Source organism: Somniosus microcephalus, chromosome 11 (assembly GCF_052327205.1).
Source record: "Somniosus microcephalus isolate GS21.2 chromosome 11, FLI_Smic_1.0, whole genome shotgun sequence".
Lineage (NCBI taxonomy): Eukaryota > Metazoa > Chordata > Chondrichthyes > Squaliformes > Somniosidae > Somniosus > Somniosus microcephalus.
Window position 1 is genome coordinate 134,508,606 of NC_140997.1, and position 18,669 is coordinate 134,527,274.

The 18,669-nt window shown below is 44.9% G+C and overlaps 1 protein-coding gene across 1 annotated transcript in view; it reads left to right on the top strand.

The window, feature by feature from the left end:
• The window catches only part of dnah1 (dynein, axonemal, heavy chain 1), a 971,783-nt gene that overhangs the window by 274,986 nt on the left and 678,128 nt on the right, over positions 1–18,669 (top strand). The window contains exons 30-32 of the mRNA XM_085999976.1: positions 6,841–6,946; positions 11,349–11,462; positions 18,012–18,161. Coding sequence (XP_085856102.1) covers positions 6,841–6,946; positions 11,349–11,462; positions 18,012–18,161 — 370 coding nt within the window. The remainder of the gene's footprint in view (positions 1–6,840; positions 6,947–11,348; positions 11,463–18,011; positions 18,162–18,669) is intronic.

Sequence of the window (18,669 nt, forward strand, 5' to 3'; positions counted from 1 at the left end):
GTTGTCTTATGAGGAAAGATTAGACAGGCTAGGCTTGTATCCGCTGGAGTTTAGAAGAATAAGAGGTGACTTGATTGAAACATATAAGATCCTGAGGGGTCTGGACAGGGTGGATGTGGAGAGCATGGTTCCTCTTGTGGGAGAATCTAGAACTAGGGTTCACTGTTTAAAAATAAGGGGTCGCCCATTTAAGACAGAGATGAGGAGAAATTTTTTCTCACAGAGGGTCGTGAGTCTTTGGAACTCTCTTCCTCAGAGGGCGGTGGAAGCAGAGTCTTTGAATATTTTTAAGGCAGAGGTAGATAGATTCATAGTAAGCAGGGGGGTGAAAAGTTATCGGTGGTAGGCGTGAATGTGGAGTAATCAGATCAGCCATGATCTTATTGAATGGTGGAGCAGGCTTGAAGGGCCGAGTGACTTACTCCTGCTCCTAATTCGCATGTTCGTATGTATGTTCGTGATATGTCTTCATCATCACTCTCTTCTTGGTGTTCCTCCACTGCCTGGTCAAGTTGCACCTTTTTTATTCATTCATGGGATCTGGGCGTCGCTGGCAAGGCCAGCATTTATTGCCCATCCCTAATTGCCCTTGAGAAGGTGGTGGTGAGTCACCTTCTTGAACCGCTGCAGTCCCACAGTGCTGTTCTGGAGGGAGTTCCAGGATTTGGACCCAGAGACGATGAAGGAACGGCGATATACTTCCAAGTCAGGATGGTGTGTTATTTAGAGGGGAACTTGGAGGTGGTGGTGTTCCAATGCGCCTGCTACCCTTGTCCTTCTAGGTGGTAGAGCTCGCGGGTTTGGGAGGTGCTGCCGAAGAAGCCTTGGTGAGTTGTTGCAGTGCATCTTGTAGATGGTACACACTGCAGCCACGGTACGCCGGTGGTGGAGGGAGTGAATGTTTAAGGTGATGGATGGAGTGCCAATCAAGCAGGCTGCTTTGTCCTGGATGATGTCGAGCTTCTTAAGTGTTGTTGAAGCTGCACTCATCCAGGCAAATGGAGAGTATTTCATCACACTCCTAACTTGTGTCTTGTAGATGGTGGAAAGGGTTTGAGGAGTCAGGAGGTCAGACAATCGCCACAAAATACCTAGCCTCTGACCTGCTCTTGTTGCCACAGTATTTATGTGCCTGGTCCAGTTAAGTTACTGGTCAATGGTGACCCCCAGGATGTTAATGGTGCGGGATTTGGCGATGGTAATGCTGTTGAATGTCAAGGGGCGGTGGGTAGACTCTCGCTTGTTGGAGATAGTCATTGCCTGGCACTTCTGTGGCGCGAATGTTACCTGCCACTTATCAGCTCAAGCCTGAATGTCGCCCTGGTTTTGCTGCATGCGGGCATGGACTGCTTCATTATCTGAGGAGTTGCAAATGGCACTGAACACTGTGCAGTCTTTGGCGAACATCCCCATTTCTGACCTTATGTTGGAGGGAAGGTCATTGATGAAGCAGCTGAAGATGGCTGGGCCTAGGAGACTGCCCTGAGAAACTCCTGCAGCGATGTCCTGGGGCTGTGATGATTGACCTCCAACCACCACAACCATCTTTCTTTGTGCTAGGTATGACTCCAGCCAGTGGAGAGTTTTACCCCCGATTCCCATTGACTTCAGTTTTACTAGGGCTCCTTGATGCCACACTCGGTCAAATGCTGCCTTGATGTCAAGGGCAGTCCCTCTCACCTCTGTAATTCAGCTCCTTTGTCCATGTTTGGACCAAGGCTGTAATGAGGTCTGGAGCCGAGTGGTCTTGGCGGAACTCATCAGTGAGTAGGTTATTGGTGAGTAAGTGCCCCTTGATAGCACTGTCACCGACACCTTCCGTCGCTTTGCTGAAGATTGAGAGTAGACTGATGGGGTGGTAATTGGCCGGATTGGATTTGTCCTGCTTTATGTGGACAGGACATACCTGGGCAGTTTTCCACATTGTCGGATAGATGCCAGTGTTGTAGCTGCACTGGAACAGTTTGGCTAGAGACGTGGCTCGTTCTGGAGCACAAGTCTTTAGCACAACAGCCGGGATGGTGTCGGGGTCCATAGCCTTTGCTGTATCTAGTGTGCTCAGCCGTTTCTTGATATCACATGGAGTGAATCAAATTGGCTGAAGACTGGCTTCTATGATGGTGGAGACCGATATGGATCACCCACTCGGCACTTCTGGCTGAAGGTGGTTGGAAACGCTTCAACCTTGTCTTTTGCACTCACGTGCTGGGCTCCACCATCATTGAGGATGGGGATATTCATGGAGCTTCCTCCTCCCGTTAGCTGTTTAGTGGTCCACTACCATTCACAACTGCAGAGCTTTGATCTGATCTGTTGATTATGGGATCACTTAGCCCTGTCTATAGCATGCTGCTTCCACTTTTTAGCATGTATGTAGTCCTGTGTTGCAGCTTCTCCAGGTTGGCACCTCATTTTTCAGTACGCCTGTTGTTGCTCCTGGCATGCTCTTTTACACTCCTTATTGAACCAGGTTTGGTCCCCTGGCTTGATGGTAATGGTAGAGTGTGGGATATACAATTCTCCTGCTGCTGATGGCCCACAGCGCCTCATGGTTGCCCAGTTTTGAGCTGCTAGGTCTGTTCTGAATCTATCCCATTTAGCACGGTGGTAGTGCCACGCAACACGATGGAAGGTGTCCTCAGTGTGAGGACGGGACTTCATCTCTACAATGACTGTGCGGTGGGGTCACTGCTACCAATGCCGTCATGGACAGATGCATCTGCGACAAGTAGATTGGTGAGGACAAGGTCAAGTAGGTTTTTCCCCTCGTGTTGGTTCTATCACCACTTGTCGCAGGCCCAGACCGGCAGTTATGTCCTTCAGGATTCGGCCAGCTCAGTCAGTAGTGGTGCTGCCGAACTATTCTTGGTGATGGACATTGAAGTCCCCCACACTTGTTACTCTCAGTGCTTCTTCCAAGTGGTGTTCAACATGGAGGAGTACTGATTCATCAGCTGAGGGAGGGGCAGGAGGTTTCCTTGCCCATGCTTGACCTGAAGCCAATGGACTTCATGGGGTCCGGAGTCAATGTTGAGGACTCCCAGCCACTCCTTTCCGACTGTATACCACTGTGCCGCCACCCCTGGTGATGGAGGAGTGGGACATTGACTGAAAGGTATGATTCTGTGAGTAATACTATGTCAGGCTGTTGCTTGACTATAGTCTGTGGGACAGCGCCCCCAATTTTGGCACACATCCCCAGAGGAGGACTTTGCAGGGTTGACTGGGCTGGGCATGCCGTTGTCGTGCCCATAGCCGGTGCTGAGGTCGAATGGTCTGTCCGGTTTTATTTTAATTTTATTTCGTAGCGCTTTGTTACAACTGCCCATTTGAGAGGGCACTTAAGAGTCAACCACACTGTGGGTTTGGTCATGTATAGATAGATGGCAGATTTCCTTCCCTAAAGGGCATGAGTGAACCAGATGGGTTTTTACAACAATAATTTCATGGTCACTACTAGATGTTTATTCCAGATTTATTTAATTAATCCACAGCTGGGATTTGAACTCTCATCTCTGGATAAGTAGTCCAGGCTTCTGAATTAGTAGTCCAGTAACTTAACCACTATGCTACTGTTACCTTTTGGGCATATGGGAAAAGGTCACAGGTATAAAGTTCTGGTGCAGGGAGGGGGTGAAAGTAAGAGGTGCATGCTTACACCACCTGTAGCTTGTAAATCAGAAGAGATTGTGTGGTGAGGGCAAGTGGGATGTGAGAAGAACGATTAGGTACGAGGATACCATCATCTTTGATGGTTTCAGCCCCGCTGCTGACCACAGCCTCAGCAATGGCCATTCCAATAATGGCCAGCAGTGTCTCCTCCATGCGGGTTAGGATATGCAGGCATGCCTGTCCCCCACTGGTTAAATTCCTGCTCTGGTTGTGCGCCACCTTGTCCTACAAGAGAGAGGGAAGTGTGTCAGTGAGTGTTGTGCAATCTGTTTGGTTGATGTGGCTGTCATGGTTGAATAGTAGCTGTGTGTGCAAGCTGTGAGTTGTGGGTGTGAGGCTTGAAGCAGTGCTATGTGTGTGAGGGTAAGTTGAAGCATATGAATGTTAGGTATGAGGCCTGATTGATGGAGAGATTGTTGGTAGGTGAGTGATAGGGGTGCGCTGCATTGAGCAGTGACTGAGGCTAGTGGTGCAGTTGGTAGGATATAGCATTTGAAGATGCATCCACTGACCTTGACCACTCGTGTGAGATCATTGAACTTCTTGCGGCATTGCGTCCAGGTCCTCTGGGCTTGACTCTTGGCATTGACCTCCATGGCTATCTGCTCCTACTGCCTTCTGAGCATGTGTCTGGAGGGCCTCCTGACCCACTGCAGATACAGGACATCTCTCCTACTTTCCACCTCCTCCACCAAGGCATCCAGTGCAGCGTCCAACAGCTTTGGAGCCTGCTCTCTCCCAGGTTGTGCCTTTCTTCACTGTTTCCCAGGTCAGATTCACTTCCTGAACAACTGCCAGCATCTGCTCCAATCATAATGCACCTCCCTTTTAAGAGGTGCAGGCTGGCTTTAAGCAGTGCAGGCTAGCTTTAACTGGTGCTAGCAAGTTATGCTTTTGGACTCTTTGCTGATGCGTGGAGCCAATGAAAAGCACAATTAATACTGGCTGCATGCTGAAATCATTGAAATGAGCCGGCAGCACGAAGTTGACGTGCTGCCTGCATTGCAATCAGCTGGCACGGGTTAATCGTGCATCGCAATACCCACGCCCATTTTCAGGGGCTCTCGAATTTAACCCCCTAGGACTTTGGTGCTTTAGAAAGATTTCAGGGAAGGTGCTCAAATATGATTCTAGGCCTTTGCGCACTAAGTTATGAAGAGCGACAGAAGTAACTGAACTTGTTTGATACCAAATTGGCTCAGTTGGTAGCATTCTTGCCTCTGAGCATACTCTCGGACTTGAGCTCATAACCTAGGCTGACACGTTAGTGCAGTTCTGAGGGAGAGCTGCATTATTGTACATGAGTTATTAAACCATTTGGATATTCAGGTGGATGTTAAAGATCCCATGATGCTTTTTGACAAAGAGCATTTTTCCTGGAGTCCAGACCAGCAATTGTTCTTCAACCAGCACCACCAAAAACATGGTCATTTATTTCATTGCTGTTTATGGGATCTTGCTGGGCAGAAATTGGTCGTCATGTTTGCCCACATAACGAGCGCTTTGAGACATTTCTCAGAGATGTAATAAAATGTTAAGTAAAAATACAATTTTTATTTCGCTTTCGTTAGAGAAAAGAAGATTGAGAGGAGTAATGATTCAGGTTTTTAAAATGCTGCAAGGTTATTTAAACTGGGTTAATCTTTTTAAAGAGTTGGGTGACTATTTGGTTAGGAATGTCTAGTTATAAGGATGGGAATCATTAAATACTCCGGAACATATGAAGGTACCTGAGCTACTGAGACCATAGAAATGTCATGCTTGGAAGGCACCGATCATGAATGAATAATATAGCATGTGAGATTAGATGGATCTTCTGCAGTCAGGAGAAATTTTGCAGAGCCTTTGCTTGGGAGATTAAATAGCTTGGGTGAAGACCTTAATTGAATGGATGGTCTGTGGAATGAACTGGCTTAATGGGCTGATTTGGCCTTTTCTTATCCTATGCTTTGCTAGTTTCTTGTGTTTGTGTCCTGATCATTTTTTCCATGCCTGCAGATGACACTGGAAGAATTCTTGCTTCCTTTTTGCTCTTTAGACCTTTTGTTCAAGATATATTGGTCCCTAAACGTAGTACTCCTCCTGGTTCTATCCCCTCCCTTCCATTGGCTCATCAACTTTGTTTCCATGTCATTTACTTTTTTCCTGGAAACAACGTATAACACTATTAACATTAATGACCTGCACAATTCACAACCCATATGTTTCACAACTCAGTCCGCTATTTCAATATCTTGTCCAATTCTTGCAAAGTTATTGTAATTTAATGTCCTAATGTCCCAATTTATTTGTTTCAACTTATTTTCTTCTCATTTTGTATATCAGTCTGTGTTGTGTCTTCACTTGTTCCATTGATATTCCACAAGAATCCAATGCCATGTACATGTTGAAGTTCTCAAGCTGCAACATTGAAAAAAAAGAAAGACTTGCACCTTTCATGACCTCAGGACGTCCCAAAGTGCTTTACAGCAAATTAAGTACTTTTGAAATGCAGCCACTGTAGTAATGTAGGAAACATGGCAGCTAATGTGCGTATAGTAAAGTCCCACAAATAGCAATGTGATAATGAGCAGATAGTCTGTTTTAGTGGTGTTGGTTGAGGGATAAATATTAGCCAGGACACGGAGGAGAACTCCCCTGCTCTTCTTCGAAGTAGTGCCATGGGATCTTTTACATCCACCTGAGAGGGCAGATGGGGCCTTGGTTTAACTTCAAATCAAAAGAGAGCACCTCTGACAGTGCAGCACTCCTTCAATACTGCATTGGAGTGCCAGCCTGGATTTATGCTCAAGTCTCTGGGGTGGGGCTCTGAACCCACAACCTTCTGACCCAAAGGCAAGAGTGCTACCAACTGAGCCACTGCTAACACATTTTGCCTTCTGCCTTCTGAACATATACTTGTTATTGGTGTTGCAATCAGTTTTAATCCCATACCTATCTATTCGCCTCTAATTCAGTCACTATCTTTGGAAGTACGTCCACCTGTTTGCATTTAGAATGCTGAAATCTCTATCCCTAATTTCACCTCGCCCTTTGCATATGTCTGAATGTAAAATCCCACACTCCCTGCATCTCGGCCACTTATCTTTTGAATTCGAGTTTGCCAATTTACTACATTCCTTACGAATAAGTAGCTTCCAGCTAATAGCTTCTTGTGTGCTTTTTCAGCTCTGGAGCCTGGGCTTGCTTTGATGAGTTTAACCGTATCGATATTGAAGTTTTGTCTGTGGTGGCACAACAGATCACAACAATTCAGAAAGCCCAGCAACAAAGGGTGAGTTTGGACTTATTCCCTGATATATTTGCTGTTATGTAGAACGGGCTCTTTTTTTTAAGACTAGTTGGTCTACCTTGGTGTTGCACACAAGAGTCAAGACCATTTATTGTATTCAGGCAAAGTAGAGTTTGAGGATAGGGGATAATGGAACCACAGCGTGCAAACATAATCCAGAACTAAAATAAACTTAATGAAATTATTCAGCCCACCCAGCATTATTCCATAATTGTGCCAATTACAACTCAAGTGACAGAAAAAAGATTGAAATTTAAAAAAAATTCAATGTTTCTCTGTAATAAATTTTATTGACAAACTATTTAAAATATATTACATTTTTACAAATATAAGAAGACATTTTAAAACTTTTTGAAAAATATTAAAGACACACAAATTGAAAGGATTCAGATCTGCAGAAATGAATTCCTATCCTAAGAAATCTAATTAATTGGGCACCAAACGCATTTGATGAAATAAAAACAGAAAATGCTGGATATACTCAGCAAGTCAGGCAGCATCTGTGGAGAGAGAATTTGATGAAACATTGGTTATAAGACTAAGCTTTGAACACAAGGGAAAATCTGCAAAAGTAACTTTAGAAATGGATGCAAAACTAATCTCCAGTCATCAAAAATATGGAAATAATGAAAATATTTATTTCCTTGGTATTTAAATTAGCTTTTCATTTATCCAACCCATCCATCAAAACACCATCTGTTCAGATATGAAGTAGATCTCTTGGTGTTAAAACACCTCTGTTGTGTGAGGTTCCCTATAGTGTTCTTCTAAATGTGTTGGACAAATTTGAATATCCATGGCAGCTAGCCATGCCCACATGTGGTTTAGTATTCCTAGTTGGTGATAGAGCTGTATCTTTCTATGTAGCAGTTATATCTGTATGCATTAGTAATATTTCACTGGTAGTTCCAACAATGGAAATTTTTTGACGTCCTCAAAAAAGAAACCCACAAATCAGATCACAGAAAGCAGATTGAAAAGACAGGAGAAAATGAAAGAAAAACAGATTTCTTTTTGATAATTTTTTTATCCACCATGACTTATTTAAAATATGTTAAATTTATACAAATATATACAGGAATGAAGACAAAGAAAAGCTTAAAAAAGAATATTGAAACCGCACAAATTGAGAGGAGAATGACAAACTTCATATAATGAAAAGAGAAATATAAACAGAAAGAAATTCACATAATTTTTTTTTTAATCTACTACCTCTTACCAATTAAAAACTAAGGATTAGAAAACCAGCTTAAGCCTTTTCACAAAACCCCATAGACTAACTACAATGCAACAAACTGACCACATATGCACCTGTACAAATAGCAGCTACTGTGTGGGACACCAGGCTAGGTGTAGCTGTGACAGGCAAGGTGCTGACACCCTTGAACATTGAAAACTGTCAGAGCGCCACCTATAAGTGTAACTGCTACTACAGGTAATGTAATGGGTTTTCTGATTAGAGCAAGATCATGTGAAAGTTTTGGATGAAACGATTGCCCCATGTAGCAAATTTAATATATATAACTTCCACTTTGCCTAAACTGAGGATTTGAGTCCCAGTAACATATAAATCTTAAATGACAGCTAATATATGTGGCACTCCAGCTTAAATAAGTACAAGTACATATGTAATTACCCTTGGGACTAACTTCAAATGGCATTCTTCTGAAAGTCCATGATTAATCTGGCTGAGACTGATAACTAGTCTCTTTAGATTTACCTACTTACTTCATTAAAAAGATTTGAGTCACTTTCCTGTGACGTGATTGGTCTTTTAACAGAAGCCAACAATGAAGCATTGTTTTCTGTGACCTGATTAGCATTGGCTTCTGCTAATGGACCAAAGTCCCACTTTCTTTTGTCTTTTAATCTCTTCTGCCTTCCATCCTATCACAGACCTTCCCTTTTGTTCTTTCCTCCCCTCCTCCCTTTCCCAGCCTCTTCACTTGCTTAAAAATCTATTACATCTGTAACTTTTTCCAGTTCTGACGAAGGGTCATTGACCTGAAACGCTAACTCTGTTTCTCTCTCTACAGATGCTGCCTGACCTGCTGAGTGTTTCCAGCATTTTCTGTTTTTATTTCAGATTTCCAGCATTTGCAGTATTTTGCTATTGTCCCACTTTCTGGGAACTGATTAGCCCCCACTGTAGAGAAGGCCCAGCTCTTCAGGATGGATTTTAACTCGGAATGGGTTTCCAGCAGGATCACACAGAGTTTTCTTCTATTCATGTGCTCCCCCTTCACTTTTTTTTTAAGCAGAAGGTCACCATCAAGAGAGAGGGTGAGCCTCAAGTCCCAGGTAGTGCAGCTACCTGAGGGTGACCTCCAAATCTCTGCCACCACCTTCTTAGGTCAACGAGAGATGGACAATGAATGTGGCCTTTTCAGCATCCATCCCAAGAGCAAATAAGAATAAATTGATTTTCCACTGGTGATGCTGCTAAAGACCAGAGGTGTTCAAAGTCATGAATAATGTTGATAGAGTAAACTGTTTCCAGTGGCAGATGCCTTTTGCTAACTTGAACCTGTGCCCCCTTGTCACAGAATCCCCACAGTGCAGATAGAGGCCATTTCAGCCCATCGAGCCTGCACCGACACATATCCCACCCGATCCCCGTAACCCCTCCACCAACACATATCCCACCCTATCCCCATGTATTTAATCCCCCTAACACTAAGGGTCAATTTATCATAGCCAATCAACCTAACCTGCACATCTTTGGACTGTGGGAGGAAACCGGAGCACCCGGAGAAAACCCACGCAAACACGGGGAGAATGTGCAAACTCCACACAGACAGTCACCCGAAGCCGGATTCGAACCCGGGCCCCTGGCGCTGCGAGGCAACAGTGCTAACCACTATGCCACCGTCCTGCTGTCATTGCCCAGCTTGACGTAGCATTCTGGATAGCCATTTTATATTTGTCTTCTTCTCCTTCTTAGGCAGTCCCTCGGAACTGAGGATGACTTGCTTCCACATTAAAAATGAGCTCGCAGGTGACTGATTAGTCCAATGCGGGACCTACAGTCTCTGTCACAGGTGGGGCAGACGGTGGTTGAAGGGGCGGGTGGGTGGGGTGCTTGGGTTGACGTGCGCTCCTTGTGCTGCTTGCGCTTGGCTTCTGCTTGCTCCCGGCGAAGAGACTCGAGGTGTTCGGCGCCTTCCCGGATGCATCTCCTCCACTTTGTGCGGTCCTAGGCCAGGGATTTCCAGGTGTCGGTGGGGATGTTGCACTTTTTCAAGGAGGCTTTGAGGGTGTCCTTGAAGCGTTTCCTCTGTCCACCTGGGGCTCTCTTGCCGTGCCGGAGCTCCGAGTAGAGCGCTTGTTTTAGGAGTCTCGTATCGGGCATGCGGACAATGTGACCCGTCCATCGGAGCTGATTGAGCGTGGTCAGCGCTTCGATGCTGGGGATGTTGGCCTGAGCAAGAACACTGACGTTGGTGTGCCTATCCTGCCAATGGATTTGCAGGATCTTGCGGAGGCAGCATTGGTGGTACCTCTCCAGTGCTTTGAGGTGCCTGCTGTACATGGTCCATGTCTCTGAGGCATACAGCAGGGCAGGTATCACTGCTGCCCTGTAGACCATGAGCTTAGTGCCGGGTTTGCGGTCCTGGTCTTCAAACACACTCTTCCTCAGGCGACCGAAGGCTGCACTGGCACACTGAAGGCGGTGTTGGACTTCGTCGTCGACGTCTGCCCTTGTTGACAGTAGGCTCCCGAGGTATGGAAAGTGGTCCACGTTGTCCAAGGCCTTGTCGTGGATTTTGATAATCGGGGGGCAGCACTGTGTGGCGGGGGCAGGTTGGTAGAGGACCTTTGTCTTACGGATGTTTAGTGTAAGGCCCATGCTCTCGTATGCTTCAGTGAAGGTGTTTACGATGGTTTGGAGTTCGGCCTCCGAGTGAGCGCAGACGCAAGCATCGTCTGCATACTGTGTTTTCACTCACTTTAGCAACTGGAAGAAAATATACCCCTATGTCCCATATATTTGATGAAATAGAACAGCAGATAGAACCTGACAAATCACTTAGAACCTGTGCTGGATGGATTGTCTATAAGTTGAATCCCCACCATAGCAGAAGAGCTGATATTTCAGAGTGAGGAGTTGGTTTGGTGATAGAGGAGCCTGTAATAGTTTATGTAGCATCAATATAGGTAGAGCAGACACTATACATCACATGTGATGCATGTACCAGTTTGTTTTTATATGCTATAACAATGAATATTGACAAAGATGTGCTGTCTGTATAATGATTGCGATTGCAACTAAGTAAGTATGAACACTTTGACAATGCAAAGCGTTTTACTGAAGTGCTGCAAGTGATTGCTCACAGTCCTGTTAACCCAGCAAGCTGCCTCACTGCCCTGATTGCCTTTGCAGGTTGATCGTTTCATGTTTGAAGGGATTGAGATCACACTGATACCATCTTGTGCAGTCTTCATTACCATGAACCCTGGCTATGCTGGTCGCACGGAGTTACCTGACAATCTTAAGGTAGGCAAGGTCCTAATTTCTGGGCAATCTCCCAGTTTAGACTGTTAGCATGCCTCCTGTAATACATGAAACAGAATGAAATATAGTAATGATATAACATGTTGATAGGGTAAGATGAAGTAAGGTGGGGGGAAGCTCGTGTGGAGCATAAACATCAGCATAGACCTGTTGGGCCGAATGGCTTCTTTTTGTGCTGTAAATTCTATGTAACAGTGGTAATTGGAAAATTTTTGCCTATTCTACCTGGGCCTCTATAGAGTATATATAGTATAACCAGAGGACATAGAATCATAGAATGGCTACAACACAGTAGGAGGCCATTCGGCCCGTCGAACCCGTGCCGGCTCTCTGCAAGAGCACTTCAGCTAGTCCCACTCCCCTGCCCTTTCCCCGTAGCCCTGCAATTTTTTTTCCTTCAGGTACTTATCCAATTCCTTTTTGAAAGCCACGATTGAGTCTACCTCCACCACCTTTTCAGGCAGTGCCTTCCAAATCATAACCACTCGCTGTGTTAAAAAAGTTTTTTCTCATGTCGCCTTTGGATCTTCTGCCAACCACCTTAAATCTGTGCCCTCTGGTTCTCAACCCTTCCACCAATGGGAACAGTTTCTCTCTATCTACTCTGTCTAGACCCCTCAAGATTTTGAACACCTATCAAATCTCCTCTCAACCTTCCCTGCTCTAAGGAGAACAACCCCAGCTTCTCCAGTCTATCCACGTAACTGAGGTCCCTCATCTCTGGAACCATTCTTGTAAATCTTTTTTGTACCCTCTCTAAAGCCTTCACATCCTTCCTAAAGTGCGGTGCTCAGAATTGAACACAATACTCCAGCTGTGGCCGAACCAGTGTCTTATAAATGTTCATCATAATTTCCTTGCTTTTGTACTCTATGCCTCTATTTATAAAGCCTAGGATCCCGTATGCTTTTTTAACTGCTTTCTCAACCTGCCCTGCCACCCTCAACGATTTGTGCACATATACCCCCATGTCTCTCTGTTCCTGCATCCTCTTTAGAATTGTACCCTTTAGTTTATATTCCATCTCCTCGTTCTTCTTACCAAAATGTATCACTTCGCACTTTTCTGTGTTAAACTTCATCTGCCACGTGTCCGCCCATTCCATCAGTCTGTCTATGTCCCTTTAAAGTCTATCACTATCCTCCTCACTGTTCACTATACTTAGAAGTTTTGTGTCATCTGCAAATTTTTAAATAGTGTCCTGTATACCGATGTCCAAATCATTAATATATATCAAGAAACGCAGTGGTCCTAGTACCGATCCCTGGGGAACCCCACTGTATACTTTCCTCCAGTCCGAAAAACAACCGTTCACCACTACTCTCTGTTTCCTGTCACTTAGCCAATTTTGTATCCATGCTGCCACTATTCCTTTTATTCCATGGGCTTCGACTTTGCTGGCAAGCCTATTATGTGGCACTTTGTCAAACGCTTTTTGGAAGTCCATGTACACCACATCAACCGCATTGCCCTCATCAACCCTCTCTGTTAGCTCATCAAAAAATTCATACAAGTTAGTTAAACACGATTTGCCTTTAACAAATCTGTGCCGGCTTCCCTTAATTAATCCACACTTGTCCAAGTGACTGTTAATTTTGTCCTGGATTATCGTTTCTAAAAGCTTCCCCACCACCGAGGATAAGCTGACTGGCCTGTAGGTGCTGGGTTTATCCTTACACCCTTTTTTGAACAAGTGTAACATATGCAGTTCTCCAGTCCTCTGGCACCACCCCCCCGTATCCAAGGAAGATTGGAAGATTATGGCCAGTCCCTCTGCAATGTCCACTTTTACTTCCCTCAGCCTCCTAGGATGCATCCCATCCAGTCTTGGTGACTTATCTACTTTAAGTACAGCCAGCCTTTCTAGTACCTCCTCTTTATCAATTTTTATCCAATCCGATATCTTAGCTACCTCCTCTTTCACTATGACTTTGGCTTCTTCTTCCTTGATAAAGACAGATGCAAAGTACTCATTTAGTACCTCAGCCATGCCCTCTGCCTCCATGCGTAGATCTCCTTTTTCGTTCCTAATCGGCCCCACCCCTCCTCTTACTACCCGCTTACTATTTATATGCCTATAGAAGACTTTTGGATTCCCTTTTATGTTTGCTGCCAGTCTATTCTCATACTCCCTCTTTGACCCTCTTATTTTCTTTTTCACTTCTCCTCTGGACTTTCTGTATTCAACCTGGTTCTCACTTGTATTCTCAATCTGACATCTGTCATACGCCCCTTTTTTCTGCTTCATCTTACTCTCTATCTCTTTCGTCATCCAGGGAGCTTTTTCCTCCCATGCTGTGCAGCAGAGCCACCCCTGGTGCCAGGAAGTTGGCTGCTGCTGCTTTCCTCTGATAAGCCATCCCCCCCAACAGCACTCAAAGTGGTGTATCTGTTTGAGAGGGGGATGTCCGCAGGGGACCCCTGCACTACCTGCCTGCACCTAGTACTCCGCCTGTTGGTCACCCATTCCCTATCTTCCTGTCCAACCTGTACCTGCGGTGTGTCCAACTCTGTAAACAGAATTGGAATACATACAATACTAATACAAATTTTGTATAAAACTTTGACATATGCAGAAATCCTACTTCTATTGAATATAAAGAAATAAGCCTAGAATTGCCTGTCACCATTATTAGCAAACTAACGCTTGATGCATATTGTATAAAATTCCTTTGTCTGCTACTTCAGTAGAATATTAACACTTTAAAAATAAATGGGTTATGCTAGTGTTAAAATAGGAGAAGAATGTCTAGGCTATACTTTTTTGAATAACATTTATCATCCGTTTCACCAGTACCTTGGGGTGTTCAAATTCAACATTTGTTATTTATAAAGGACATTAATATGTCTAATACAATGGGCTGAAATCTATTGGAACCAGTTCAATCTGATATAATAGTGCAATAAGGCACAGGCACTGAGGAATTGTAAGTGGACGATCTCACTGGAGAATTAATAGCAATTGATTTCTGTTCATTTCCAATGCACTTTAGTGTTTCCATTACTAAAACGATACCTGAAGAACTGGCAGAGTTTTAAATGAAATAAAAACAAAGTGCTGGAAATACTCAGCAGGTCAGGCAGCATCTGTGGAGCGAGAAACAGAGTTAATGTTTCAGGTCGGTGACCTTTCGTTACAACTGGAAAAACTTAGAGATGCAACGGATTTTAAACAAGTACAGAGGCTGGGAAAGGGGGAGGGGAGGAAAGAACAAAAGGGAAGGTCTGTGATAGGGTGGAAGGCAGGAGTGATTAAATGACAAAAGGTATGATTGTACAAAGCAAAAGGAGGTGGTAATGGGACAAGTAAAGAAACAAAAGATGAGTCTAAAAGAAGTGTAAATGGGAATGGCAGAAGCATCAACAGCTGCCATCTGAAAAAATAGGAGCAGAGGTTATGGTCTGAAATTGTTGAACTCTATGTTAAGTCCAGAAGGCTGTAAAATGCCTAATTTAAAGATAAGGTGCTGTTCCTCGAGCTTACGTTGAGCTTTGCTGGAAAAGTTGAGGAGGCCGAAGTGGGTCGAGTGAGAGTGGAGCGGTGAATTAAAGTGACAGGCGACCAGAAGCTCGGGGTTACGCTTACAGACTGAACGGAGGAGTTCCGCAAAGTGGTCATCCAATCTGCATTTGATCTCCCCAATGTAGAGGAGACCACATCGTGAGCAGCAAATACAGTATACTAAATTGCAAGAGTTTTAAATATGTTGTTAAAGTAGGATGAAGCTTAGGAGTCTGTTGAGAAGACTTGGAGAAGTTGAGCCTGGAGGTATTAAGTCATGAATGAGAGTTTCAATGGTGGGGTTGAGGTCGGGATGGAGCCAGGCAAAGTTATCTGAGGAAGGATGTCCTTATCTGAGGAAGGATGTCCTTATCTGAGGAAGGATGTCCTTATCTGAGGAAGGATGTTCTTGCCATGGAGGGAGTGCAGCGAAGATTCAACAGATTGATACCTGGGATGGCAGGAATGACGTATGAAGAGAGATTGGGTCGATTAGGCTTATATTCGCTAGAGTTTAGAAGAATGAGAGGGGATCTCATTGAAACTTATAAAATTCTAACAGGACTAGACAGACTAGATGCAGGAAGGATGTTCCTGATGGCGGAGGAGTCCAGAACCAGGGGTCACAGTCTAAGGGTAAGGGGTAAGCCATTTAGGACTGAGATGAGGAGGAATTTCTTCACCCAGAGAGTGGTGAACCTGTGGAATTCTCTACCGCAGAAGGCAATTGAGGCCAATTCATTAAATATATTCAAGAAGGAGTTAGATATATTTCTTAAGGCTAAAGTGATCAAGGGATATGGGGAGAAAGCAGGGACAGGGTACTGAATTTGGATGATCAGCCATGATCTCGTTAAATGGCAGAACAGGCTCGAGGGGCTGAATGGCCTACTCCTGCTCCTATCTTCTATGTTTCTATGTTACTGGTGGAAATAGGAGGACTTGGTGAATGGGTACTAGGTAGAATGTTGAGTTTGAAGCTCAGCTTAGCATTAAATAGGTAAACAAGTTGCACATTGTTGGACTCAGCCTAAGCAAGCAGCCAGGAAGGGGGGTGGAACAACAACAACAACTTGTATTTATATAGCGCCTTTAACATAGTAAAACGACCAAGGCGCTGCACAGGAGTATTTTAAGACAAAAAATTTGACACCGAACCACTGAAGGATAAATTAGGGCAGGTGACCAAAAGCTTGGTCAAAGAAGTAGGTTTTAAGGAGCGTCTTAAAGGAGGAAGGAGAGGTAGCGAGGCGGAGAGGTTTAGGCAGAGAATTCCAGAGCTTAGGGCCTGGGCAACAGAAGGCACGGCCACCAAAGATTGAGCAATTATAATCAGGGATGCTCAAGAGGGCTTAATTAGAGGAGCGCAGATATCTTGGGGGGTTGTGGGGCTGAAGGAGATTACAGAGATAGGAAGGGGCGAGGCCATGGAGGGATTTAAAAACAAGGATGAGAATTTTGAAATCGAGGCGCTGATTAACCAGGAGCCAATGTAGGTCAGCGAGCACAGAGGTGATGGGCGAACGCAGCCGAGTTTTGGATGACTTTAAGGTACAGAGTTTCTGATGGGAGCCGAGTAGGATAGCTTCGGCATTGCCAAAGTTAAACTGGAGAAAATTCTGGCACATCCATAACTTGCTATTAAACAAGCGAGATAGCACAGTAACAGTTTGAGCTGAGGACTGGTAGCAAATAGGTAAAGTTGGATGGTGTCAGCATAGATATGGGAGCTGACCCCATGCTTATGGATAATGGCACTAAATGCCAGCTTGTAAACAGGGGATAGGAGGGGACTAACAATGGAAGCTTGGAACACAGCGGAAGTAATTGTGAAGGGGCAGGAGGAGAAGCCATTGCGGAGAAGTGCTAACTATGTTGGGACAGGTAGGAGTGGAACACTGAGATGGTGGTACCACAGAGGAGAGGTGGTAGAAGATGATGTCAGTACTGAAGAAGTGAATATTTTTCAACATTTTCTAGAACTTCCATGACACATTCTACTTATGTCCTGTGTAAATAGGCTGAAAGTAGAATGAGGGGAATGACGTAGCTTCTGTACATTATAAATCTGTTACCTGTTTGAAAGTGGCAGATGACTATCTAGATTGTTTCACTCTGACAACTTTTATATCCCAACCCCTAAACTGTGTTACAGCTTCAGAGCACTCTAAGCCAGGCATCATTTCATCATTGTAAATAAAGGCCTTTATATTAACCCCCCATGACGGGCAGGCGAGGGTCAGGGGATGGGGGGGTTAAAAATTAAAAATCAGGCAACAAGTCCAGGACCGGCTGCGTGTGCGCCTGACGCCATTTTTACAGCGGCGAGTTGCGTGGCGTGCATGTGGCCCATCTTGGAGAGGCGGGATAATTCATTATCATATTTAAATCAGTCTCCCACAGTGTGGTTGTGAACCTGATTTAAATTTAACAGCTGCTAGCCCAGTTTCCCAAGGCTCGGGGAATTCCAATAATGAAATGGAAGCGTGAGCTAGCTCCAGCATGTTAGTGCTTTTTAGAGCACTCCTTGTAGCTTGGAGGGAGCAGGGGTGCTCCCTCCAGCCCCTCAAGGAAGCCTTTGACCTCCCTTCTGCCTATCACAGCCTCTCCTCGTTGACACGATCGCCGACCCCCTCCCCCCCGCAACCAAGCCTCGATCACGAGCCTGGTGCCCTCCATGAACCTCCCCCCACCAAGCTCTGATCCCGAGCCTCAATCTCTCCCTCCCGATTGCTGGGCTCAGACCCACCCCCTTCCAAGCCCTAATCTGTCCCGATAGCCAGGGAGAATGATAATGAGGTCTTACCGTTAATATCGGCAGGACCTCCGTGTCCCTGGGATTTCCGGGTTTCACCCCCCACTACCATACTCCCCCGCTCCATCCCCGCCTCTATCGGGGCCAAAATGTTAATTGGAATTACTTTTCAAGACCAACACAAATCTAATTATTCAAAATCACCAGTTTGCTGACAGAATTAACTTTGTATTCCAATGTTCTGTTGGACAGTAATGTGTTTCCTGTTGTCTAGGCTTTGTTTAGGCCTGTAGCCATGATGGTCCCTGACTACGCCATGATTGCTGAGATTTCTCTGTATTCCTTTGGGTTCAGCAATGCCAAAGTCCTCGCAAAGAAAATCACCACAACTTTCAAACTATCCTCTGAGCAACTCAGTTCACAGGTAACTTAGTAGTTTAAAAGGAACAATATCACCTTTACAGTTCAATCACTAAGCATGTCTTCAAGCTTCTCTTACTGGACCTAGTCAGAGAAAATGTTGGATTACCTGACGAAAAGTTCTTGCTTAAGGTTTTCCTGAACAAATGTTGAGTAACCAGACACACAGGCACATCCACTGCATCTATCTATCTATCTATCTATCTATCTATATATATAAATCGGTACTTCTGTCTGTCTGTCTGTCTGTCATCGCGTGTGCGTCTGTCGGGTATGCGCTCGAAAGTTACAGGGCGTACCTACGCGCGCGTTACCTCCAAAGAAAGCTTACGCTTCCGAGACGGTTTTAAGCGTATTTACGTTTCGGCCGGGCTAGAATCGCGCCCGCGGTATCCCAAAAACCTTCAACGTTCCACTCATTAGCATCTCATTATCCGCTCATTAGCGACAGAGTGACCTCGAGCTCGACCAATCATACGCCGGGTTGCTGGCGTGTGCCGCCGGGCCAATCG